Source organism: Mobula birostris, chromosome 13 (assembly GCF_030028105.1).
Source record: "Mobula birostris isolate sMobBir1 chromosome 13, sMobBir1.hap1, whole genome shotgun sequence".
Taxonomy (NCBI): Eukaryota; Metazoa; Chordata; class Chondrichthyes; order Myliobatiformes; family Myliobatidae; genus Mobula; species Mobula birostris.
Window position 1 is genome coordinate 25595394 of NC_092382.1, and position 26926 is coordinate 25622319.

The 26926-nt window shown below is 45.2% G+C and overlaps 2 protein-coding genes across 5 annotated transcripts in view; one reads left to right on the top strand and one right to left on the bottom strand.

Moving 5' to 3' along the window:
* The window catches only part of LOC140208601 (uncharacterized), a 397399-nt gene that overhangs the window by 288208 nt on the left and 82265 nt on the right, over positions 1-26926 (top strand). The gene's annotated exons all lie outside the window — the stretch shown is intronic.
* On the bottom strand, positions 2186-26905 carry LOC140208580 (NACHT, LRR and PYD domains-containing protein 12-like). 2 transcript variants are annotated; one of them, XR_011888831.1, is made up of 10 exons: positions 26512-26905; positions 25867-26033; positions 22461-22632; positions 22292-22357; positions 13683-15420; positions 10929-11015; positions 10603-10773; positions 10280-10447; positions 9780-10133; positions 2186-5128 (listed from the first exon to the last, which is right to left on the bottom strand). XR_011888831.1 is itself a non-coding variant. In XM_072277338.1 (9 exons), the coding sequence occupies exons 1-9, from the start codon at positions 26888-26890 to the stop codon at positions 10025-10027; spliced, it is 3057 nt and encodes a 1018-aa protein (XP_072133439.1). In that variant the 5' UTR covers positions 26891-26905; the 3' UTR covers positions 5206-10024. The 2 variants fall into 2 exon arrangements, 1 of the variants encoding a protein (XP_072133439.1); XM_072277338.1 differs by lacking the exon at positions 2186-5128 and having other exon boundaries at positions 5206-10133.

Below are 26926 nucleotides of genomic sequence, written 5' to 3' on the forward strand. Positions count from 1 at the left end.
GAGCCACTTAAACTGCCTAATCCCTTCGAGCTGTACCAGGGCCAAAGCCCTGCGCACCCCTCCCATCCAAACTATCTCTTAATGGTTGAAATCGAACTCGCTTGTAACATGTGTAGCCGGCACCACGTTCCGCACTCTCACGACCCTCTGAGTAAAGAAGTTTCCCCTCATGTTCCCCTTAAACTTTTCATCTTCAACCCTTAACCCATGACCTCTGGTTGTAGCTCCACCCAACCTCAGTGGAAAACAACTGCTGGCGTTTACCCGATCTATACCCCTCAGAATTCTTTCTACTTCTGTCATATCTCCGCTCGATCCACTTCGTTCAAAGGAATAAAGTTCAAACCTATTCAATCTTTCCTTACAAATTATTGTTTTCTAAAATTTGCTTTTTAAATTTAAAAACAGCAGAAGTCTGCAGATGACGCGAGTCTGGAGTAAAAATGAAACGCTGGAAACTCGCTGGAGACAGGGCAGCAACTATGACCGGTAAAGTTGCGTTTTCGAGACCCCAGGTAGTTTACTTTGAATCACGTTAAAGATCCGGTCACTCTTCCCTGGAGCAGAAATGGTTAAATACAATGTTAAAGATCCGGTCACTCTCCCCTGGAGCAGAAATGGTTAAATACAATGTTAAAGATCCGGTCACTCTTCCCTGGAGCAGAAATGGTTAAATACAATGTTAAAGCGATGTTGTTCACACCGGAATGAGAGTGAATCATCGAACCGATAGGATTTGATTTCAGCAGAAAGGCCGCTCCCCGTTCTGAGGAATGCGGGCGGACAGGCCGCTGCTAACGCACATACCTGAGCTCCGAGTCTCTCAGAACAACAACCCGAAGCGTCTGAATCAATCAATAATCCGGCCTCTTCCCAGATTGGCGAGAGGGAGCGTTTGGTGTAGGGGGCGGGGCAGCTTCAACGACCTCAAAAACTTATTCAAAAATATCCGCGAATATACTTGGCGAATTTAGGAGTGAATAATACAACTTCTGATATTTACTTCGGATCTTTGTCTAATCAACCCGTGGACTGTTATGAATCAGTGACCAAGGAGTCACAGAGTCACAGAGTTAAAGTGTCAGGGGAAAGTATAGCACAGAAACAGGCCCTTCGGCCGAGCTATTTAAACTGCCTGCTCCCATCGACCTGCACCGGGGCGGTATCTACCACACCCCCACCTTCTAAACTATCTCCTAAACGTTGAAATCCAGTTCGCATGCGCCACTGGTGCCGGTAGCTCGTTCCACGTTCTCACGACCCACCGAGTGAAGAAGTTTCACCTCATGTCCCTCTCTATTTCTTCAGCTTTCACCCTTCACCCATCACCTCCGGTTGTGTTCCTACCGACATTATTGGAAACCCCTGCCTGCATTTACCCTGTCTATACCCCTCATAACGTTGTATACCACTATGAAATCTCCTCTCAATCCTCTATATTCTAAAGAACCAGTTTTAATCCATTAAATCTTTCCTCATATCTCAGGTTTTCCAGACCTGGCCAAATCTTTGTAAACTTCCTCTGCCCTCTTTCAACCTTACGTACACTTTCCGTGTGAGTAGCTGGCCAAAGCTGCGCTCAGCCCTTCAAGACTCCAACAGTGTCTTGTATAACTTCAGCTTAACATCCCATCTCGCTGCGGTCAGTACTTCGGCCTACGTGCCAGATGCCTGCTTTACGACCCCATTAATCCGTGACGCCATTTTGCCACCGGTTCCACATTCCGCTGCAAGCCGTTGTTGTGTTCCTTGCTGTCGAACGCACTTCTAAGTTTGGCGTCATCGGTAAATGTCCTGATGCATTTAACCACATTATGGTTCAGATCATTGATATCGATGAAAACAGCAGAGAACGATCCCTGATTTATCCCCCTAATTTGCCTCAAGGCAGCAAACAACTCCTTTGTAATTTGTATTGTCCTTGGAGTTGGTGCCGCTTTGCCTTACCTCTATAGACTCTCTCGGCGTCTCCCAAGTAAATACAGATGCACATTAAATGCATCTTTTTGGCTGCACACACGGTTTACCATTCTGATCTCCCAGAGGACCAGGTCAGTCTCCTGCAGTCCCTTAGCTCTTAACATTTCAGCCGCACCCTTGAGGAATCTTCTTCACCTTCTCTGCTAAGGTGACATCATCCCTTCTTTTGACCCTTCTGCTTTCTGTTGTAAGTGTTCTCTTGCATTTCATACGGTCCTTACGCACCTCGTTGCACGAGGGGTTTCCTGCGGTTCTCCATCTCCGGCACCCTCTCTGGCACCCTGCCCCACGTCAACACACCGGATGTTTCTACGCCCTCTGCTGGTGACTAAAACGTGCCCGACGGTTAATCCATTCGTCAGGAGAACCACCAGGAATGGGATTACCGAGGTGAGGATGCAATTAAATAAATTCATTGGCATCGTGAAAGATAACGACAACTAATATACAGATGACAAACAAACAAATGGAGTAAACATCATTGTATAATACTGCGAAAAACGAAAATACCAGTAAATGTTCCTTAACCAGTTGATCACTGTCACTGTCCCCAGATTCATAGCCGTGACTTCGTGGTGCAATATTTTATTTTAGATTTTTTTGGCAACAAATGGCCACAGATCCATCAAAGGTGATGGAGACCATATACCAGACCCAACGAAAAGGAACAGCGTGGATGTTAAACATCGGTGTACACTCAGACCTGAAGAAAATTTCGATTGGCACGTAAGTATTCGGAATCCTGCTCAATATCTGGTCCAGGACAACGATCAGCAGATCTGCCGCTTCCAATGCAACCAGTTAGCGAGTGAGAACTCCGGAGAGAATTCAATAAAAGGGTCTGGGGGTTGTGCAGGATACCCTAAAGTGTAACCTCCAAGGTAGGGGAGCCTTGGACAAGAGGGCACGACTTCAGCATTGAAGGAAGTCCATTTACAACAGAGATGCAGAGACCTTACTGTCGTCAGACTGGAAAATCTGTGGAATTTGTTGCCAAGTGGTTGGGTGTGATTAGTCAAGTCATCAAGGGCTAGGGGAGAAGGCAGATGAGTGAGGATCACCGTATGAACTGGATCAGCCCATGATTGCATGGCGGGACAGATTCGATGTGCCGCATGGCCTTCTTCTGCTCCTATATCTTATGGTCTTATGGTCATATGGATCCACAGTTAAATCAGCGCAAGATTAAAACCGTCACGAGGTCATTGCGAAGAGCATAAAAAAAAACTTTGTGGTTACACATCAGGAAACGTTTTCCTTTAATTTCATGAGGCGCAATGTATAAGAACAGAGATATGTTATTACAAATGCGCTTGGCTCGCTTCAGCTTCGATTGAAACGCTCGTCGCAGCTTTCGACAACGCATAAATGTGCTGAAGAGTCTCAACAGCCTGTTCCTGAATGGAAAGTTTCATAATAGGGACACACAGAAAGATTCAATATCACACGTATCCGGATGCATCTGAACACAGAAAACTGGAGAGTTGTGGAACCACATCAGCTCGGTAAAGCAGCCACCATAATGAAAGGCCAATCACGCCATTAATTCTCTTTGCCCTACCATTCTGACCGCCGCCATCCTTCGGACCGATGATACAAAAGCCTGAAAGCCCCTGGCACCGGGTTCAGTTAAAAAAAATATCTGTCATTTCTGATAAGACAACTAAATGTTTCCATAGGCCGATCAGATTAAATCTTTGCCACACAATCTCCCTCGTTATCATCTTGCACCTATTTGTTTACATGCACATTACCTGCTCTGTAAATGTTACAATTTATTATTGTTATTTATTACTGCGTCCGGTACTCCCGATGTGGCCTTTTGTATATTGGCGAGACCCGACGCAGACTGGGAGACTGCTTTGCTGAACACCTACGCTCTGTCCGCCAGAGAAAGCAGGATCTCCCAGTGGCCACACATTTTAATTCCACATCCCATTCCCATTCTGACATGTCTATCCACGGCCTCCTCTACTGTAAAGATGAAGCCACACTCAGGTTGGAGGAACAACACCTTATATTCCGTCTGGGTAGCCTCCAACCTGATGGCATGAACATCGACTTCTCTAACTTCCGCTAAGGCCCCACCTCCCCCTTGTACCCCATCTGTTACTTATTTTTTTATGCACGCATTCTTTCTTTCACTCTCCTTTTTCTCCCTCTGTCCCTCTGAGTATATTTCTTGCCCATCCTCTGGGTCCCGCCCCCCTTGTCTTTCTTCCCGGACCTCCTGTCCCGTGATCCTCTCGTATCCCCTTTTGCCTATCACCTGTCCAGCTCTTGGCTCTATCCCTCCCCCTCCTATCATTTTGGATCTCCCCCTCCCCCTCCAACTTTCAAATCCCTTACTCACTCTTCCTTCAGTTAGTCCTGACGAAGGGTCTCGGCCCGAAACGTCGACTGCACCTCTTCCTACAGATGCTGCCTGGCCTGTTGCGTTCACCAGACACTTTGATGTGTGTTGCTTGAATTTCCAGCATCTGCAGAATTCCTGTTGTTTATTGTTATTTATTGATCTTATTTTAACCAATAACCGAAAAGATTCGTCTGTTATTAACCGACTCCGCATTGGATTAAACCTGATAACGGTCACGCTTGAAATTCAGCTTATGCAAGGCACGGGAGTGAGGCCGGGGGAACTATAGCTGGAAAAGATAGATAATGGTGAAACAACTGTCAAAACACCTCTTCCTTTGCCCATTTGCAGGCCTTTGAAATAGTCGTGCCGGGTGCGACACTCTGTCACATGCAAATCTCGCGATTTATCGGTCCTCGGAGTCCCCTTCTGGCCAAGTGGAGGCAAAACATGCGAGAGCAACTGCACCCTGCATTCTGGATTGGCATTCTCATCTCCGCAACACGAACATCGAATTTGCAAACTTCCGTCCAAACTGGGATTGCAAGGTGCTTCTGGAATTCTTATTAGTCACTGCGATAACCGGGACAAGAGCTTATTTCCGGTTTTCATCTATGAACCAGTTAGCAGTGAATAACTCAGATAAAGATTACTGTTGACTAGGCAATTTTCGTAAGTGGTGCGGGAAAAGTGCTCGGTGGGGCATCAAGTACAAACACCGCAGAACTTCCATTAAATGTCAGAATCAGAATCCGGTTAATTAGCACTGGCATGTGCCCTGCAATCTGTTACCTTAGCAGCAGCAGTTCAATAATAGAGAGGGAAAAAAATATACACAGCAGTTCAATAATACAGAAGAAAAAGTAAAATAAAAATCAATAAGTAAATCAATTACAGTATATGGGCATTGAATAGATTAATAAAGTACAAAAACAGATATTTAAAAAGTGAGGCAGTTTCATGGGGTTAATGTCCATTGAGGAATCGGACGGCAGAGGGGTAGCGGTGTCTGCAATAGTGACCCATTGAAACGGGCGGGAGCAAAGGATTCTGGGAATGCCTAGGGTGGAGCACCGCGGGAGGAGTGTGGGACTGACGTCACAGAAGGAGAGTCAGGGGCGGAGCGTGCAGCGGCTACGTATTACCCAGACATGTGTTTTTTATTTTGAGCAATGGAGAGCATGTCGGTAGGGTTAGTATTTTGCTCTGGATGTCGGATGCAGGAATCCTGGGAATCTTCCAGTCCCCCAGAAGGCCACTTCTGCGCCAGGTGCACCGAGATGCAGCTCCTGAGAGGCAATGTTAGGGATGATGACCTACAGCTTATTAGAGAGAGCGAACAGGAGATAGAGAGGAGCAACAGGGAATTAGTCACCCCGAGGCTGCGGGAGTTAGATAAATGAGTGACGGTTAGGGGAGCGAGGGAAAGAGCTCAGATAGTCGAGAGAACCCCTGTGGCCATTCTCCTCAGTAATCATTATCTCGTTTTTGGATGCGGTTCCGGGGAATGACTGACAGAGCACGATCACAGCGATCGGGTCTGTGTTACTGAGCGCGGTTCCGTGGTGCAGAAGGGAAAGAGGAAGATGAGGAATGCGGTAGTCATAGTGAGGGGAACAGACAGGAGTTTCTGTCAGCCTGATAGAGACACCCGCATGGTGACTCCCAGGTGCCAGGGTACGGGATGTCTCGGATCGCGTGCAGAGTATTCAGAAGGGAGGGGGAAACTGCCAGAAGTCTTGGTATACGTTGATACCAATGACAGAGGTAGAAAAAGGGAGGAGGTCCTGAAGAGGGAATTCAGAAGTTGGTTAGGAAGCTGAAAAGCAGGAGCTGCACGTTAGTAAACTCGAGATTGCTGCCTGTGACTGGTGCTAACGAGCGCAAGAATAGCAGATCAGGCATATTAATGAGTAGCTGAGACTGATGTAGGGAGCAGGGCTTCGGGTTCCTGGACCACCGGGCCATCTTCTGCGGGAGGTACAACCTGTACGAAAAGGAAAAATTACAGCTGAACCCAAAGGGGTTCAACACCCCAGCCGGCACATTTAATATAGCTGCGTTGGAACTAATTTGGCAGGTGGATGGGAACCGGAGTGATCGGCCTTAGGAAGGGGAAAACAGAAATAAATCACAGATAGCGTGCAACAGAGATGATAGAAAGGAAAGACAGCAGATGAGACATAATCACAGCCAGTGGGATGAGTTACAGGGCAACAGAAGTGTGGTGCAGTTGAAACAGAAAGCAACAAATACTGGACTGAAAGTGTTGCAGTTGAATACACTCAGCATAAGAAATAAAACGGACGATACTTAAATTCAACTGCAGATTGTCAATCAAGTACGTCGCTGTGGCCACCTCTGAAACTTGGCTAAAGGATGCCTGCCATTGGGAGATGAAAGTCCAAGGATATACGGTGTATCGGAAAGATAGGTCAGTAGGTAGAATGGGTGGTGTGGCTCTGTGTATAGGGAAGGATGACACAGGAGCAGAAGGTTTAGAATCTCTATGGGTTGAGTTAAGAAATGGCAACGCTAAAGAAACCCGAATTGCAGTTCCATACATCCTCCAAACAGCAGCCCGGATGTGGATTACAAATTACAGCAGGAGATAGAACAGACGTGTCAAGAGGGCAATATCATGATAATCGTTGGGGATTTTAACATGAAAGTGGATTGGGAAAACCAGGCCATTTCTGGATCTCAGGAGAGAGAAATTAAAGAATGTCTAAGAGATGGATTTTTAGAATAGCTTGTTGTTGAACCCAATACGGGGTCGGCAGTTCTGGATTGGGTGTCGTGCAATGATCAGGAGGTGATAAAAGAGCTGAAGGTTAAGGAACCATAAAGGAACAGTGGTCACAATATGATCGAGTTCAGTTTGAAATTTGAGAAGCAGAAAGTAAATGTCAATGTGTCGGTATTTCAGTGGAATAAAGGAAATTTCAATGGCATGGGAGGGGAACTGGCCGAGGTTGACCGGAAAGGGACACTAACAGGAAGGACAGCACAGCAGCAATGCCTGGAGTTTCTGCGAAAAAAATGAGGGAAGTGCAAGTCAGATATATTCGAAACAAGAAGTCGACTTCGAATGGAAGAAGGACACTACCGTTGCTGACAAGTGAATTCAGAGATAAAACAAAAACAAAAGAGAGGGCATACAAGGACGCCAAATCTAGTGGAAAATAGATGATTGGGAAGCTTTTAAAAACTTGCAGAGGGAAACTAAGAAGGTCATTAGGAAGGAAAAGGTGAATTACGAAAGGAAGCTGGCGACTAATATCAAAAGATGATACTATAACCATTTTAACTATATAATGAGGAAAAGAGAATTGAGGGTAGATAGAGGACTAATAGAAAATGATGCTGGACATATTTGTAATGAGAGACGCAGAGACGGCAGAGGAACTGAATGGGAAGTTTGCATCAGTCTTCACAGTGGAAGACATCTGCAGTGTACCGGACATTCAAGAGTATCAGGGAAGTGAAGTAGGTGCAGTGAAAATTACGACTCAGAAGGTGCTCAGGAAGCTTAATGGTCTGAGGGTAGATAATTCTCCTGGACCTGATGGACTGCACCCTCTGGTTCTGAAGGAAATAGCTGGAGAGATTGCGGAGGCATTAACAATGATCTTTCAAAAAGCGGATAACTGGAAAGTTGCAAATGTTGCTCCGCTATTTCCGACGGGTGGGAGGCAGCAGAACTGAAACTATAGACCTGTTAGCCTGACATCAGTGGCTGGGAAGTTGTTAGAATCGATTGTTAGGGATCAGATTATGGAATACCTGGGAGCACATGACAAGACAGGCCAAAGCTAGCATGGTTTCCTGAATGGAAAATCCTTCCCGACTAACCTACCTCAATTCCTTGAGGAAATTACAAGTAGGGCAAACAAAGGAGATGCAGTAGATGTGGAGTACTTGGATTCTCACAAGGTGCCGCACATGAGGCTGCTTAGCAAGATAAGAGCTCATGGAATTACAGAGGAGTTTGTAACATGGGTGGAGCATTGGGTGGTTGACAGAAAACCGAGAGTGGGAATAAAGGGATCCTATTCTGGCTGGCTGCCGGTAACCAGTGGAGTTCCACAGGGGTCGGCGTTGGGACCGTTACTTTTTATTATGTATGTCAATGATTTGGACTACGTTATTAATGGATCTGTGGCTAAATTTGCCGATGATACAAAGATAGGTGGAGGTGCGTGCAATGCTGAGGAAACAGAGAGACTGCAGAGAGACTGAAATAGTTTAGGGGAATGGGCAAAGAAGTGGCAAATGAAATACAATGTTGGAAAATGTATGGTCAAGCACTTTGGGGGAAGAAATAAACGGTCAAACTATTATTTAGATGGGGTAAGAATTCAAAATGCAGAGACGCAAAGAGACTTGGGTGTCCTTGTGCAAGAAACACTAAAGGTTCACCTCCAGGTTTAGTCTGTAGTGAAGAAGGGGAATGAAATGTATGAGGAAATTCTGGCAGCTCTTGCGCTGTATTCCCTGGAGTTCAGGAGAATGAGGGGGATTCTAGGACCAGAGGGCACAACTTCAGGATTGAAGGACGTCCATTTAGAACAGAGATGCGGAGAAATTACTTTAGTCAGTGGGTGGTATATCTGTGGAATTTGTTGCCACGAGCGGCTGTGGAGTCCAAGTCATTGGGTGTATTTAAAGCAGAGATAGATAGGTTCTTGATTAACCAGGGCATCAGTGGATATGGGGAGAAGGCAGAGGAGTGACGATGTCTGGAAGAATTGAATCAGCTGATGATTGAATGGCGGAGCAGACTCGATGGGTTGAATAGCCTACTACTGCTCCTATATCTTATGGTCTTATGACTTTCTACCTCACTGTTAACAATGCTACCAATTCAGTGCTTCTGCAAAACAATTGTCATTGTTGATACAAATATAATGAATGCAGATACTCTGTCAGTTTAAGCAGTTGCACCAATTGAATTATTTGCTTCATATCGGTGCAAACTTTGAGTGTAGCTGGTTTACCACGTGACGGACTGCAATCAATTTTATGCTCACACAAAATGCTGGAGGAATTCACCTGGTCAGGTAGCATAGATCGAAATGAATAAACAGTTGACTTTTTGGGCTGCAACCCAGTTTCGGGATGGAGTAAAACGGCGGAAGATGCCAAAATACGAAAGTTGGGAGGAGCTGGAAAGAACACAAGCTGGAAGGGAGTAGGTGAAACTGGGGAATCAATAATCATTAAAATCACATTTCGGAGCCATATCCAGGATCGCTGCAGATCTACTGTGACATCCAAGGTATTTGTCAAATTAACATCATTATATCGGCCAGACTGCCGAATACACCGTCCTCAGCAAAAGGATTCTCTCCCGGGATAATCCCACCCTGGGACACCGGTCTCCCAGACTGAGTCCTGGCTCATGGGTAATTCCTGTCTGTGTAATGGCCCGGGGTCTCACCTGGGGGAGTCTCGAAAGCGAACATCTGGCAGAAGAATAGCCGCTGGACAGGAGGCGGAAATACGTCACTGCGGGACCAGTTCGTATGTCACACAGCGCGAGACTGGAGCCAGTTGGGTGAGAAACATTGTGAATTACACCTGGAGTGCGGCCATTACAGGTAAGGGTGGGAGTTAAAGGGGAGGGCAGGAAATCGGCCGAAATGTCCCCATCCCGCTGGCGGGGATGTGCACACATTCAGATGTTCACACAGTCACTGTCAGTCCTGGTCTGGGTTCCCGCAGAGACTCCAATTCCTCCCACCCGGTCTCACTGAACCGATTTGCAGCCTCACTGAAAACATAGTTCCTCAGCCTGAAACAGATGGGAGAATAAAGATGAAATAAACAGATTACACAACAGTGTCAGTAACAGGGGACAACACTCACAGACAAATATCACCAGAAAACCCGCGGATCCGCTGATATTTTATCACATTGAACATTAACACAAACACTCACCTGATCTGCTTCAGACTCGGGAGGGTCAGTAAGAGGTGGCGGAGAGCGGGGACAGATCGGTCTGTGAGTGAGTTTGAGACCAGGTCCAGCTCTATCAGTGATGGGTTTGTACTAAGTGCAGAGACGAGATCCTCGACACCAGAATCTGTGAGACCGACATGGTTCAGCCTGGAGATGAAAGAGCGTGAGGGTGAAGGAAACAGAGAGACAGGAGACGGTACAAATCCTCGATGTTTATCAGTAACACAATTACTGATCACATTAATATTCAGTGTCAGACACCCAGTGACTGTAAACTCAATCTCCCACAGTCTGGTACTCACCTCAGTTTCTGTACTTTACACTCCGGGTTCCTCAGAGCCTCAGACACCAGTTTCACTCCTGAATCTCCCAGTTTATTACCACTCAGGTCCAGCTCCGTCAGTGCTGGTTTTGTACTGAGAGCGGAGACGAGATCCTCGGCACCAGAATCTGTGAGACCGACACTGTCCAGCCTGGAGATGAGAGAGAGTGAGGGTGAAGGACACAGAGAGGCAGGAGACGGTACAAATCCCCATTGTTTATCAGTAACACAATTACTGATCACATTAATGTTCAGTTTCAGACACCCAGTGACCGAAAACACAGTCTCCCACAGTCTGGTACTTACTCCAGTTTCTGTATTTTACACTCCGGGTTCCTCAGAGCCGCAGACACCAGTTTCACTCCTGAATCTCCCAGTTCATTACCACTCAGTCTAAACACAAACAGACAAATTGAGGAACAAAGTGATTCAAGCCGTGGGTCTGAGTGAATTTCTCTCACTCAGGTATTTCAGGAAACATTAAACCCTTCAGTAAATCACTGATCCGCGTTCCTATCACTGTCAATGTCCCTCACTGCCCAGCTCCAGGGTATTCACCGAATGTCGGTAATTTAGTCTGTCGGTGTGACCCTGTAAACTCCACAAATTCTGTCCCATTCCCGGATGGCTAGAAAAGTGTTCCTGCGTGAGAGGTTCGGAAGGGGCAAGGGTAAGGAAGCGGGATGATGAAGAGAGATCCAACAGGAGGAAAGGGGACGGGGAAGACACATCCCACAGCAGCATACCAATGGGAAAAGATAGTCCAATAAGATGAGATGATCCAGAAATAGGTTATATGGGAGGGGTGTGTCTGAACTGATGCCCACAATTGGGAGAGGAGATGCGCCCATGAGGTCTGGGTATCTGGTAGTGAGCACAGTCATACAGATGGACTGATGGTGATAGTCACACACGGGGAAGGGCAGGGGAGGACAATCTCACAATGGTATTTCTTTCCTTCTCATTGGGACAGTCTGCTGACATTTGCAACGCTCAACTGAGTGGAGATGCTGCATTTAATTCCCTCATCTAAGTCATTAAAATATATTGCAAACAACTGGGGTCCCAGCACTGCCCCACTAGTCACTGCCTGCCATTCTGAAAAGGTCCCGTTTATTCCCACTCTTTACTTCCTGTCTGCCAACCAATTCTCTGTCCACATCAATACCTTACCCCCAATACCGTGTGCTTTAAGTTTGCACACTAATCTCCTATGTGGGACCTTGTCAAAAGCCTTTTGCAGATCCAAATATACCACATCCACTGGTTATCCCCTATCCACTCTACTAGTTACATCCTCAAAAAATTCTATGAGATTCGTCAGACATGATTTTCCTTTCACAAACCCATGCTGACTTTGTCCGATGATTCCACCGCTTTCCAAATGTGCTGTTATCACATCTTTGATAACTGACTCTAGCATTTTCCCCACCACCGATGTTAGGCTAACCGGTCTATAATTCCCTGGTTTCTCTCTCCCCCCTTTTTTAAAAAGCGGGATTACATTAGCCACCCTCCAATCCTCAGGAACTAGTCCAGAATCTAAAGAGTTTTGAAAAATTATCACTAATACATCCACTATTTCTTGGGCTGCTTCCTTAAGCACTCTGGGATGCAGACCATCTGGCCCTGGGGATTTATCTGCCTTTAATCCCTTCAATTTACCTAACACCACTTCCCTACTGACATGTATTTCCCTCAGTTCCTCCATCTCACTAGACCCTCTGTCCCCTACTATTTCTGGAAGATTATTTATGTCCTCCTTAGTGAAGACAGAACCAAAGTAATTATTCAATTGGTCTGCCATGTCCTTGCTCTCCATAATCAATTCACCTGTTTCTGTCTGTAGGGGACCTACATTTGCCTTAACCAATCTTTTTCTTTTCACGTATCTATAAAAGCTTTTACTGTCAGTTTTTACATTCCCTGCCAGTTTTCTCTCATAATCTTTTTTCCCTTTCCTAATTAAGCCCTTGTCCTCCTCTGCTGGACTCTGAATTTCTCCCAGTCCTCAGGTGAGCCGCTTTTTCTGGCTAATTTGTATGCTTCTTCTTTGGAATTGATACTATCCCTAATTTCCCTTGTCAGCCACGGGTGCACTACCTTCCTTGATCTATTCTTTTGCCAAACTGGGATGAACAATTGTTGTATTTCATCCATGCAATCTTTAAATGCTTGCCATTGCATATCCACCGTCAATCCTTTAAGTGTCATTTGCCAGTCTATCTTAACCAATTCACGTCTCATACCTTCAAAGTTACCCCTCTTTAAGTTCAGAACCTTTGTTTCTGAATTAACTATGTCACTCTCCATCTTAATGAAGAATTCCACCATATTATGGTCACTCTTACCCAAGGGGCCTCTCACGACAAGATTGCTAATTAACCCTTCCTCATTGCTCAAAACCCAGTCCAGAATAGCCTGCTCTCTAGTTGGTTCCTCGACATGTTGGTTCAAAAAACCATCCCGCATAGTTTAGGGACCGGAGCCTTTTCGCACGTCCGCCGTCCTGTCCATCTCTCCCCGTTCCCAGTCATCAGAAGAACGATAACATGAATACCCATTGGCTAATAGCACCCTGCTATCTGTGTTAACATAATATAGAAGCCATTTTAATCCACAAACACAGCAATTTAAAAGATTAACATAACAAAGAAACCATTTCAAATTTAACATACAAAAAAAAACCCATACACATTATCTTGTCCCTCACCGGGAAGGAGTTGTGAATCTCTGACCCACCTGCTGCAGTCAGAGTCGGTCTGGGTGTCAGTGACAGTGAGAAGGAACATTGTCAATGGACCTGTCACAGGCAGCAAGAAACATCGCCATTCCTGTGATTAACTACCATTAAACCAATGACCGTTGTTCACTGATCTGATGAAGTTTCCAAAATTCATTCACTAGTAACCACAGAACCCTTGTCTCCTTGGGGAATTACTGGCTTATCCCCCGGTCATTTGACACAGTTCTTTACTACAGTCTTACACAAATCCTTTTACATTGAAACAACACAATGGGACAGTTTCACAGTTCAGAGTGAGAGATAAATCAAGTTACCTCAATTCCCGGCACTTGTGCAGCCCGGGTCCCAGCCACTGGATTCCTTCACACTGAATATGGCAGACAGCCAGATCGAGGTGTTTTATTGTATCACAGAGTCCGATGTCATGAGACAGGACCGCGCAGTCAACTGGGGTCAGTGTCATTCCACTGAATGAAAGTGTTTCCACAGATCCCAGTGCGGCCTGAGCCAGTCCACGATTCTGAGACTCAAAGAGGTAGTGCAATGTGTTCAGGAGGCTCCTTTTACCAGCTTCACTCCATGTGTTTCCACTCTGCCGTTTAACCTCCTCCTTCACCCAGTCAATCACCCGGCAGGTTGTTTGATGAGGAAATGGACCCAGAAACTCCTCCAGGCCCCGAGCTGTCATTGGGTTGGAGAGACCAGCAACAAAACGGAGAAATACCTCAAATCGCCCATCTGTCGTGTTGTGGGCTTCAGTGAGGAATTTCAGGATATCCCCGGGATGTGGATTCAGGAATTGTGCGACTGCAGCTACAAACTCCTGGATGGTGAGGTGTGGGAATGTGTACACCACGCTCCGGGCAGAATCCTCTCTCTCCAAAAGCTCCATCAGGAACCCGGACAGGAACTGGGAAGGCTGCAGATTGTAGTTGATCAAATCTCCATCTGTAAACACAATCTTCTTCTTGGACACTCCTCTGAAGGCCATCTGACCAACTCTGAGAAACACATCACGGGGGTTCTCAATCTCACGGCCGTGGTTTTTCAGGATGTTGTAAATATAGTAGGAATACAGTTGGGTGATGGTCTTGGGAACTCGCTGCGGGTCCCTGACTCTTTGTGTGAAGAAGGGGCCCAGTGCCAGAGCGAGGATCCAGCAGTAGGAGGGGTTGTAGCTCATGGTGTACAGGATCTCGTTCTCCTTCACGTGTTTGAAAACAGCTTCTGCCACTGTCTGATCTTCAAAATGCCTGATGAAATATTCCTTCCGTTCCTCACCAACAAATCCCAGGATTTCAGCCCAGACACTGATCTCTGCCTTTTCCAATAAATGTAACGCAGTGGGACGGGTGGTCACCAGCACTGAACACCCCGGGAGCAGCTTGCCCTGGATTAAACTGTACACAATGTCAGACACTTCACACCACCACTCGGGATCTGGGCACTGGTGCTTGGGTTCCGTATCTCTCCGACTGTCAGCAAAATCGATGTTGTGTGTGTATTCATCTAAACCGTCGAATATAAACAGCAATCCCTCTGGGTTCTTCCAGACCTCTCTCAGGACATTCCCAAAGTCAGGATACTGATCCAGAATCAGTTCCCTCAGGTTTATTCTGCAGTTAATGGAGTTTAAATCCCGGAATTTGATACTGAAGACAAACTGGAATTGCTGGTATATTTTCCCTGTGGCCCAGTCATAAACAATCTTTTGTACCATTGTTGTTTTCCCAATCCCTGGGACTCCGGCCACTGCTGCCGAACTCCCAGATTTGGATTTACTCCGGGAAAAGCTGCTTTGGAACAACTGATCAGTCCGGATTTTTTCCAGCTCTCTGCGGAGATGTTCCTCTCTGCACTCCTCATGGTCTCTGCCTCTTGCCAGCAGCTCATGTTCCACCAGTGTCCGATCTCGAACAGTAGAAATGACCGTGAGCTCAGTGTATCGATCAACCAGCTGGAAAACCTTCACCTTCTCCCTCATCAGGATTGTGTTCACTCTCAGTGTTTCAGTTTCTGCTTTCAGAGTCTCCTTGTGTTTCTGTTGAACATCTTCCATGGGAACAGAGAACATAGTCAAAATGTGAAATTGCTCAACTGACAAAGAACTTTATAAGAGCATTCTAATATTCAATGTTTGAGATTACATGAATTAATTCCATGCTTCCATGGATATTAGGACAGAAAGTAAAATTCTGTTCACAGACACCGGAATTGACAGCGATGGATGTCCCAGAAAATATCCAGTCCTCATAGTCTGGTACTAATTGCTTGTGATGGTGAAAATACCCCTGATATCCTATTGCAATCCTGACCGCACTCTGTTACAACATTTCACTGTATTTGAAGCATTGTTTGCATCATTAACAGACGATGTTAATGTTTATCTGGTGTGGAAACATGGAGAGCAGGACACCCTGCATTTTGACAAATCTACACACTGGGGAGTCACAGGTGTCCACTGCTCTTGCATCAAAACAGGAGCAGAATATGTGTGAAATACTCAAGTCTGCAGCATCTGTGGAGAGAATCACAGTGAGGTTGCGGATCGATAACCCATAAGAATGACAAGAAAGAAAATGGGTAGTTTTCAATAGCAGCTGTAGCCCCCGTGGCCAGCCTCAGGGTCACTCGGCTCACTGTCATCTAGGAAAACAGCCTTGGCCCCGGCAAACTGGGTAATTAGTTTGTGTGGATGCTGTGTGAGGTACCCCACCCCACCCAAATAACAGACAATACACCAGATACGATTAAATGATTTACAGTTTATAGATATTACTGGAACTATATAATTAATAGAGAATAACATATAAAAGGAAGATCAAAGGCGCCACACATATCAAAGTTCAATCTATTCATGCACAAACAGCTGGAGCTCAGGACCCTTCTTCTTCACCCCGCAACCCCTCGGACCACCTCGGCCGGCCGCCTGGCACCAACAACAGTGGTCGATCAGACGCTCCACACGAGTTCGTCTCCGTCTCCTCTCCTCGCTGAACGCCCCGCTCTGGGTCCGACCCTGTTAGCAGACTCACAGCACCTGGTCCATCCTCTGTCTCTCTCTCTCTCTCCTGCCTTCTGCCCCAAAACCCCGCGCATACAATATCTTCAAGCACCCAAAGCTATCGCAATTTGTTCATTCGTCCTCATATCAATAGATAATCCAAAACAAACTGCTAGCGGGAAGGACTTTCTCAGCAGTTAACATAACAAAGAAGCCCTTTCAATTATAACATAACAAAGAAGCCATTTTAATTAGACTATGCAGTGACATAAAAAAAGTAACCCCTTACAATCTCCCCCCACCAAATAAAGTCATGTCCTCATGACTTCCAAATAACTTGCCAACCAGTTCTACAGACACAGAAACCCATCCAAATATACACAGTGACATTGCTCCCCAAATAGTGGACCTTCCGCCCATCCATGGGCGCTACATAGGCCAACCTATCTGAGTTTCCTAATCCTCCAAGACCTCCATGCCCCCTCACCTAAACCCTAAAGGCACAGACATTACTAGGGATACCTTGGACCTGCTTGCCCGCTCCTCTCTGACTCATGCAACCATTACAACTCAGAACCCCTGTCCCATGTCCGGGGCCCCGCTTCTTTTCCTTCCTGGTCCTGCTGTAACTCAGACTGCCCACAGCTAGCCCTCCCCACTACACCTGACTCAGTGGGAGAAGGGGCAAAGGTCTCTTCCTGAACCACAGGAAACTTAGTGGAGGCCCAGTGGGGGAACTGCAGGTTCCCAGCAATGTACCAATGTACTTCCAAAAGGAAGACCATGGGGGAAGTGAAGACGTGTGGAGTTTTGGTGTATGTGGATGACCGCCTAGAGCTTGGATTCACCTGGGGGACTATGAGGCGAGGCGAGTGGCTGAGCCCAGGCGACAGAAGCGAAGTGTCAAATGTGGAGGAGTTTTTGGCCGGAGGAGTTTGGTGCAATGTGAGAAAAATGACCCAACATACCAGTTGAACTTCCTGGTGTTGGGACAGATGGTGGTGGACCTGGGGATGGAAACCCAGGTCGTCACTTTGAATGAGACACAGGGGAGAGAGGGGATTTGCACCGCTGACCTGAGTGCTCAGAAATGCCGGCCGAAGACTGAGTGCCACACACGTGGGACGGCCATTGCAGACTTGGAATTCACGCTCATCAACGTGGAGAAGGAGCAACGGAATTGCGAGCCGACACTGCGGTCATGTACTGATGAATTAATCCAACGAGAAGAAACAATGACCCACCTTCAAAGGGATCAGCAGAAACTCAAGACGTTGATGCAGAAAAGATTGGAAGATTTACAAGTTGGGGAAGATCAAGGAAGTGTTCTGAAGGCCAACAGAAAACTGAGAGCCCAGGGAGGGGTGTTTGACTACACTCCCGAGGAGGTGAAGAAATGGAGGACAGATCTCGGAAAAGGGAGGCAGATGCTTGAAAGGAACCTGAAGATGACTATCGACAGTTTAAATGAAGTGGAAAAACTGAAAGTTGACCGGAAGACGTCATCAGGAAGGAAAAAAACTGGAGGCTGAACATCCTTTAACTGCTGCTTTTCAGGTCAGGGTGGGAGAAGCTGGTGGGGTAACTGCATCCCAGATTGAGATGGCCAAGAACCCTGAGTCAGAACTGCTGAGGCTGTGGCGAGAGTTGAAGGAGTCCCCGAAGAAGCTGACGTATCGACTGCAGGAGGCTGAAGGGGTAGCCCCGGCTAAATGTTTCAGTTTGGAGAAACTCAAACAGCAGCTACCGATCGAGGGAATGAGAAAGAATACGGATTCGAAGGAAGATGTGTTGGACATGTGGTACATGCTACCTTTCGCTAACTTCCCCGTGATTGAGGATGGAGGATTGGTGGAAAGATGAAATCTCTATTAATGGAAGAAACCACAAGCGTCTGTCTCAGTGATGTACAGCATATTTGTGGGAGAGGGTGGTGAAGTCTTGGCAGTCAGTCTTGCTATGGGGGTGTGGGACACTGTCTTATGAGGCCTCTGTCTGTCAAGAGTCGACCATGGATGTCCTGCCCCTGCAAGCTAGGACACTACGATATGGAGAGGAAGCTTTTGCCGATGTAGCAAGCTCCCTCTCTCTATGCATCTGATGAATACAAAGGAATGGCAGAGCCTGACACAGTTGGCACCAGGGGTGTCGCAGGAGATGCCAGTCTGCGTTGAACACCATTTGAGACTGCCTTAGGGGCTCCAGATCAAGAATTTTCCCACGGGGTTTACTCCCAAACGCTTCCTCATGGGGGTTACAGTTGCAAGGCAGCAGAGTTTTGAGATCAGAGTTTTCCTGTTCCTGGGTGAGCTGCCAATCACAGCTAATGAGCTTCATCTGCCCAAAGCGACTGGTTGTAAGGCACCAGTAACCCGCCTTTGCCCCTCCTCCTGTCGGAAGAAATGCTTCCACCAGGCTTAGGAATGCCAGGAGCTGGACTTGGTTCTCAGCGGCTATTTTAGTCATACGGCACTGGGAGCATATAATAGGTTGTGGCAGCTTATCCCCACTACCAACCCCGGGTATAACAATCTTAAACAACCAATGGGCACTGTATTATTGACAATAATAAATCGATACTTTGGTTTATTATTGTCACATGCACCACAGTAAAATGGAAAACTTTTTTGCATGCGATCCATATAGATCATTACATCACATCGGTGCAATGAGGTCGTAGAAGGAAAAATGGAACAGAATATTTCAGGGAAACAGTGTTTCGGTTGCCAAGAAAATGCATTGCAGGCAGACAATAAGGTAGAAGGCCAAAGGATCATTGGGAGGTCAGGGTTTTATTTTTGGAACTGTGCTCCTAAACTGTAGAATTCAACACCTTAAACTACAGTACTGTGCAGAACTCTGAGGTGTATATTACACCTGACAACATTTTGTCTTTTACTTTCTAGTTTGCACTCTATCCCGTTGTGATGCGGTTTGAACAGCATCGTCTGGATCAGGGGTGCTTTATAAATAAGTTATTATTATTATCATTTTCTTAGCCTGAAGGTACGGGCATAGCCTAGCACACTCATAGCTGAATTGATGTATAGTATTGTGGGTCTTCGAAGATTTGCACAAGTATTGATGTGTGGGCCTAATTTATTAATACCATTGCGTAAAGCCTTTGGGATGATACCAGTTATCGATATTACAATTGGGATAATGAATACCTTGTTCATGTTCCACAGTCTTTCATTTTCCCCTTTTAATTCAGCATATTTCTGGTGTTTTTCTCTACTTCATTTCTGTAAGTTATGTGCATTTGGAATGGCTATACTTATTTAAAAAGTTGTTTTTGCTTGTTATATCGGAACGGCTATCCTGGATTATCCTATTTGAAATAATAATCGGTCACAGTATGATTTAAAGGACTCTAACTCTAAAAGTAGAGCAGGCTTGGACTTATAGTAAGTTATGGTGTTTTTCATCAGTTGTAGTTTAAGCAAGATTTTTGTTAACGTTATCCACCACTTGATTGTGCTTGTGCAAGTAATGAGATTCAGTTAAACTATTGCAGGATCCTTTAAAGTGTTGATTGTTTCTGGTTTCTCTTGTAATTTTCAGCATTAATCGTCTTGAACCTATTGGTCTGTCATTCTGTATTATTGATAACTACATGTGTTAACAACCTTGTCCTGTATTGCTACAATGATCCCGTCTGTTTCTGGGAAGAGGTCTCCAACACGTTTCTCTATTTTCTTTGTTTATTGATATCCTAAATATATGTTTCATATTCTGTTGCATTGTATCCTGATGCTCTGTCTGATATTCTACTGGCTCTATTCACCTTTCTTTATGTTTCATGTTCTGTACTTTTCTAGTCTAAAGTTTATGCTTATATCTTTGGAAATTAGTTCCATTATTTGAATTATTTGTTTTAGCTTTATTGATGCAAGAGCAAATAATTTCAAATCATCAATGTATAGCTGTGCAAAGGTATAATTCATATTTTTTTTCTGATTTGATACCTGATTTTTGTCCGTTTCAGTAAATTATAAGCAGCTTTAAAGCCAAACAAAACCATACTGGGCTTAGTGAGTCACTCTGGAAAACCCCTACATTTATTTTGATAATGGTGGTTGTTCTTTTGTGGTTGTTAATAGGACGATTACTTTATGCGAATGCTCCATCAGATGTTGTAGAAATTTCATAAGTATTGGATGAATTTTATATATATTTGGAACTTCTCTTAACCATGCAAGGGAGAGAATCACATGATTTTTTGATAGACAATATAACATTGAAAGATTTCTGCTTTCCACAGGGTTTGAAATAGAATTACATAATCTGTTATCTGTTGTTCATACCCGAACGGTATTCTTTCTGCTCTCCTGTGAGTATATTGTGAGTTGTTATTAATTATGAGATGCACGAAGCTACAATTATATATATAAAATTGTCTTACTATTATTACGAGCCAATAATAACACAGTAGGTGACCATTCAATGGTCTTATAAATGCAGAATTAAAGCTGACCCTGAGGCAGGTGGTACACACCTTCAACCTTTTATATCTTATGCCCCACGGGAGTATGAAAGAGAGAATGTTTGAGGTGGTTTGGGGTTCAGCAGCAAGGCTCTGGATGGGTTTGCGTCTTGCCAACTTGATTGAGTTCCTCTCGGAGGTGACAAAGATGACGTTACACATAGATGTTGTCTACTTGTATATTGGCAGAGTCTTTGACAAGGACCCACATGGGAGGCTCACATAGAAGATTAATATGCTTGGGAACTGTGGTGAATTGTCCTGGCTGGCGGGGACCCACACTGGGAGAAATTTCTTGCCTGGTGGGTTGTGAATTTGTGAAATTATTGTCATAGACAGCTGAGGAAGATACGTCATTGTATATATTTAAAATGCAGGTCGATATGTTCCTGATTAGGAAGAGCATCAACATTTATAGAAGGCGAGATAGTGGGGTTGAGAGGAATAGCGGAGCAAATTCACTGAGCCACCTGGCTTAATTCTGCTGCTAAGTCTTATGGTTTTCAGGTGCATCTGGAGTATTGTATTCACTTCTGATTGTCCAGCTCTTGGAAGGATTGGAGAGGGTACAGAACAGGTTCACCAGGATGTTGTCTGGATTCGGTGGCATGTGCTACAAGTAAAGGCTTGATAAACTTGGTTTGTTTACTCTGGAGTTAAATCTGACAAATGTGTATAAGATTGAGATATAAAAGTCTGGGTAGAGAGCCTGTATTTTGTCTTCCACACAGGACTGCTGTCTAATACCAGGTGGCATTTGGTTAAGGTGAGATGGGATAAATTTAAATTACTTATGGGTAGTTTTTTCACAGGGTGGTGGGTGCCTGGAATTTACAGCCTGGGTCGTGTTGGAGGCAACTACGTTATAGATGCTCCTAAATATACATGAATGTGCAGGAAATGCAAGGATACCAAAGTATTTTTCTTTCTTTCCCAGATAAAGAGTCAAAATAAAGGAGGGGGTCGGTATCAGACTGCTGAAAAATGATGTTGTAGATGCAGTAACGGATGAAAAGGAAATGGCAGACAATCTCTGTGGAAGTCACTAGCAGAATTACAAAATGTAAAGAGCATCAGCGAACAAAATTGAGTGTAGCTGTTATTACGAAGAAGAAGGTGCTTTGGAATCTGGAATGTATGAAGATAGAAAAGTCAACTGGACAGGAAGATGTAGTGTGCGTGGGGATTCCCAGAGTAGTAGAAACGGGAGTGAAGGGTTCAGCAGGCCCAACAGCTGGATTAGTACATTAACAGCTGGATCAACAGCTGGAAAATACATTTTAGAATATTGAGGCTGCAACGAGAGTTTATCTGAATTTTAAACTGAATCCAGAGATCAGCGCCTGATTAATGGTGAATTTTCATTCTCAGATTCTGCCCAGTTACAGTACAACACTTGAAATGTGGTTTGGACTGTGCAATTTATCACTCACCTTTCAGTTGAGTGGGTAACTCAGATAACCCTTGGCCGATGTTCATGTATTCCTGTGGATCAGGACCTGTTTAAATTTTTTTAAAAACATGTCTGTGAAAACAGAACTAAAATAATTAAGCCTGTTTATTTCAATGTGCCTTTGTGTTCAGTGCGTGTTTTTAACGTACCGAGTTCCTGTATTTCCCTCAGTATCCTGTCCAACTTCGGTAACTCTGTCCTCCACGTCACAAAGGATTCCCACATCGCCCTCCGGACCCGGGAACCTTTGCCCATCACCAAACTGAGGAAGAGTCTGGAACTCTCTGTCCGGTTTCCCTTCTCTGTCAGCTCGGTGACTTTCTGTAAAAGGAAAACAATGAATTTATTGTGGAGCGGACAGTTGTTGCCTCATCCTCCTTGGGTTCAGCTATTAACAGAAAAACAGCAACTGAAGGAAATTCTAAATCCATATTGTGTAAGAGTAAGGATTAACTGACACCCTATAGTATATTCAACGTGATTGGCATTCATTTCTAGAGGAATAGAGTATAGGAGCAGGGATGTGATGTTGAGGCTCTAGAAGGCGCTGGTGAGGCCTCACTTGGAGTACTGTGGGCAGTTTTGGTCTCCTTATTTAAGAAAGGATGTGCTGACGTTGGAGAGGGTACAGAGAAGATTCACGAGAATGATTCCGGGAATGAGAGGGTTAACATATGAGGAACGTTTGTCCGCTCTTGGACTGTATTCCTTGGAGTTTAGAAGAATGAGGGGAGACCTCATAGAAACATTTTGAATGTTGAAAGGCATGGACAGAGTGGATGTGACAAAGTTGTTTCCCATGATGGGGGAGTCCAGTACGAGAGGGCATGACTTAAGGATTGAAGGGCGCCCATTCAGAACAGAAATGCGAAGAAGTTTTTTTAGTCAGAGGGTGGTGAATCTATGGAATTTGTTGCCACGGGCAGTAGTGGAGGCCAAGTCATTGGGTGTATTTAAGGCAGAGATTGATAGATATCTGAGTAGCCAGGGCATCCAAGGTTATGGTGAGAAGGTAGGGGAGTGGGACTAAATGGGAGAATGGATCAGCTCATGATAAAATGGCGGAGCAGACTCGATGGGCCGAATGGCCAACTTCTGCTCCTTTGTCTTATTGTCTTATTAATTTACTTGTCATCAATATGTAACATCACATCAAAAACATGTGACTACAAGAATGGAAGAGAGGGGAGAGCGAGAGAGCAAAAAATAGATAGTGGGCATCACTGAATCATGGCTGAAAGAAGATCATATTTGGGTGCTTACATCCAAGGAAAGGATACATATTTAATCAAAAGGATAGGCAGGTGGGTGAAAGGGTTGGGTTGACTCCATTCTCATAGAAATATAAAAGTCCTTATAAAGAGGTGATATCGGATTGGACGATGTCGATGTTAAGAAACCGCATAGGAAATTGACCCTGGTGGAACAGTAACCAGGATGTGGACTACAAATTCCAGTGGGTGAGAGAAGAGGTCAATGTTAAAATAGTCATGGGGAATTTCAATATGTAGTGCTGAATCCCAAGTGAGGGAAGTTATAGAATGCCTATGAGATGGCTTTTGAGAGAAGCCTATGATTGAGCCCACTATAGGAAAGGCGGATCGGGATTCGGTGTTGTGTATTGCACCAGATTTGATTGGGGAGATTAAGGTAAATAAACCCTTAAGGGGCAATGATCTTAAAATAGCAGAACTCACACTGCAGTTTGAGAGGGAGAAGGTAAAGTTAGATGTATCCGTATTACCCTGGAATAAAGGAATTATGGAGGAATGAGATAGGAGCTGGGCAAAAATAAATTGGAAGAGGACACTAGTAGAGGCAACAGCAAAGCAGGAGTAGATGAAGATTCAGGAAGTGATTCGGAAGGCGCAGGTAGAGGTAGATAGTCCCAAATATGAAGGATTATTCCAAAGGAAGGATGATCAACTGTGGCTGACCAGGAAGTCAATGCCAGCACAAATGCAAAGGAGAAGGCATAGAGTATAGTAAAGTATAGTGGAAAGCTGGAGGACTGGGAAGCTTTTACTAACCAGCAGAAATCTACTAAAAGACTGTAAGTAGAGAAAATATGAAATATGTGATTGACTGTTGCATCTCTGACTGGGAATTTAAACTCGTGCAGTGCCACAGGGATCGGTGCTGGGCCCGTTGTTGTTTGTCATCTATATTGATGATCTGGATAAAAATGTGGTTAACTGGATCAGCAAATTTGCAGATGACACCAAGAGTGGGGACGTGTTGTGGAAAGTGAGGAAGACTACCAAAGCTTGCAGTGGTGTCTAAACCAGCTGAGAAATGGGCTGAAAAATGGCCTGTGGAGTTTAATGCAGACAAGTGCGACACGTTGCACTTTCGGATGACCAAGCAGGGTCGATATTCTACGGTGACCGGTAGGGCACTGAGGAGTGTGGAAGAACAAAGTGATCTGGGAATACAGGTCCATAATTCATTAAAAGTGGCAGCAAAGGTAGATAGATCGGAAAGAAAGTATTTAGTACATTTGTCTTCATAAATGAAATTATCGAGTACAGAAGATGGAATATGATGCTGAACATGTATAAGATGTTGGTGAGGCCTAATTTTGAGATTATCTGCTACTGGTCACCTACTCATAGGACAGGTGTAAAGGAGTTCGGAAGAGTACAGAAAAATTTACAAGGATGTTGTCGGGACTGGAGGACCTGAGTTATAGGAAAAGATTGCACACATTATGCCTTGGTATGTAGAAAACTGAGGGGAGATTTGATAGAGGTTCACAAAATTATGACGGATGTAGATAAGGAAAATGCAAACAGACATTTTGCACCGAAGTAAAGTAGTACTACAACAAGAGGTCATCAGTAAAGGATAAAAGGTGAAAAGTTCAAGGGTACATGAGGGGAAACTTCTTCACTCAGGGGGTGGTGAGAGTGTGGAACGAGCGAGCAGTGCGAGTGGTACAAGCGGTTAAGAGAAATCTGGATAGATACATGAATGATAAGGGTATAGAGCACCAGGGCCCGGTGCAAGTCAATGGGAATAGGCAGTTTTAGTAGTCCGGCATGGAATAGATGGGCCAAAGGGCCTGTTTCTGTGCTGTACTTTTCTATGACTATGACAAGTCAGCCACTCTGTTAGGGAACTCAGATGGAGACCAGACCAGCTGTGTCCAGCAAGTTCCCCTCCCTCAAGTACCGCAGTGAAGCCAGTTGGCCCAATTTACAATCTGACAGCTTCATATTCATCCTGGATTAATGAGCTGAGGTGAATTTGACTGACGGTCCCGATAAGACGTGAAATTAGTTTTAGACTGAATGTCTGTTCAACAGCCCAGATATGCAGCCACTGCTCGTATATCACACTGATAAATACAGCAGGTGTGAGAGGAAAAGGTGACGCTGAACCTGTAGCTCCCAGTGCTCCCCACCTTAACAGCTGAAACCAGATCGGCTGGAGACCATCAGAGATCAAAGTCTCCATTGTCATGTAGACCTTCTAGAACGTGCAGGAGATGAATATTGATCACTATTCCCTCTGATACCAGCAGTTCAGTGACAATATACTAAATACACTCACGTCACTTTCTTCTCTACTGAAATGTCCCTCCTTTGTCAACATCCAACCGAGTCTTTCAACCTTTTCTTCAATCGCTTGTTTGAGTCGGTCCCCGTAGAACTTTGTCAGCTGGTACAGTCGATATTCACCCGCCTCTGCCAGGAGGTCGTGGATTGTAAACTCTGGCTCTGTGAATATAAGAAGAGTATGTAGACATGAACTCAAATCTCCCTCATCTCCAACGCTCTCACCCAATGCAACAAAAAAATCAAGTCTTGAACCTCAGTGTTCACCTGCCTTCAGCTGGAAATACGGATTTTGTCCTAATCCCCAACACTGGCCTTAAAACTGACCAAACAATGTTCTGGGCCTTACGTTACCAGAAGGACCACATTTAATACAAACTATCCTGGCGAATACATTTCCCTTAATTCACATCCTGGAAATACTCTCTTATCTGGAACACTGCATTTCCTCCAATACACATCCTGGATTTCCTCAGAGCAGGTAGTACATTTCCTGTAGTGGGGTAACAGGTGCCCCAGTACACCACATGTACCACACCCACACATTCCCCCTCACGTCTGACCAACCCTCCAACAAGGAATCACATTTACCCGTTTCCTGCCACATTCTGTGAACACATCACCCTCATATTTCACTCACCTGCTCCTTGTTGGGGACTTGACAATTCCGTGTTCAATGAGCTTCCGAGCTGACAGACAGTCACCTCACTTGTACTGGTTCCAGGATCCTGATCAGTGTCTCTGACGTCACTGTCTCTGGGCTGACAGACAGTCACCTCACTTGTACCGGTTCCAGGATCCTGCTCAGTGTCTCTGACGTCACTGTCTCTGGGCTGACAGACAGTCGTCTCAATTGTGCTGGTTCCAGGGTCCTGATCAGTGTCTCTGACGTCACTGTCTCTGGGCTGACAGACAGTCGCCTCACCTGTACTGGTTCCAGGGTCCTGATCAGTGTCTCTGACGTCACTGTCTCTGGGCTGACTTTGCTCCACTTCCGCTGCGGCCGGACCGCATTCCATTGGGACATTGCTCTCAATCTGACCCTGCTGTGGTGC

What these genes read in the sequence shown, in the direction of transcription:
- LOC140208580 (XM_072277338.1), bottom strand. Translation starts at nt 26,890, where the DNA reads ATGGAATGCGGTCCGGCCGCAGCGGAAGTGGAGCAAAGTCAGCCCAGA. An exon ending in AAGTCCCCAACAAGGAGCAG is followed by an intron (nt 26,034 to 26,511) that starts GTGAGTGAAATA and finishes TTATATTCACAG; the next exon opens with AGCCAGAGTTTACAATCCAC. An exon ending in GTTACCCACTCAACTGAAAG is followed by an intron (nt 15,421 to 22,291) that starts GTGAGTGATAAA and finishes TTCCCATGGAAG; the next exon opens with ATGTTCAACAGAAACACAAG.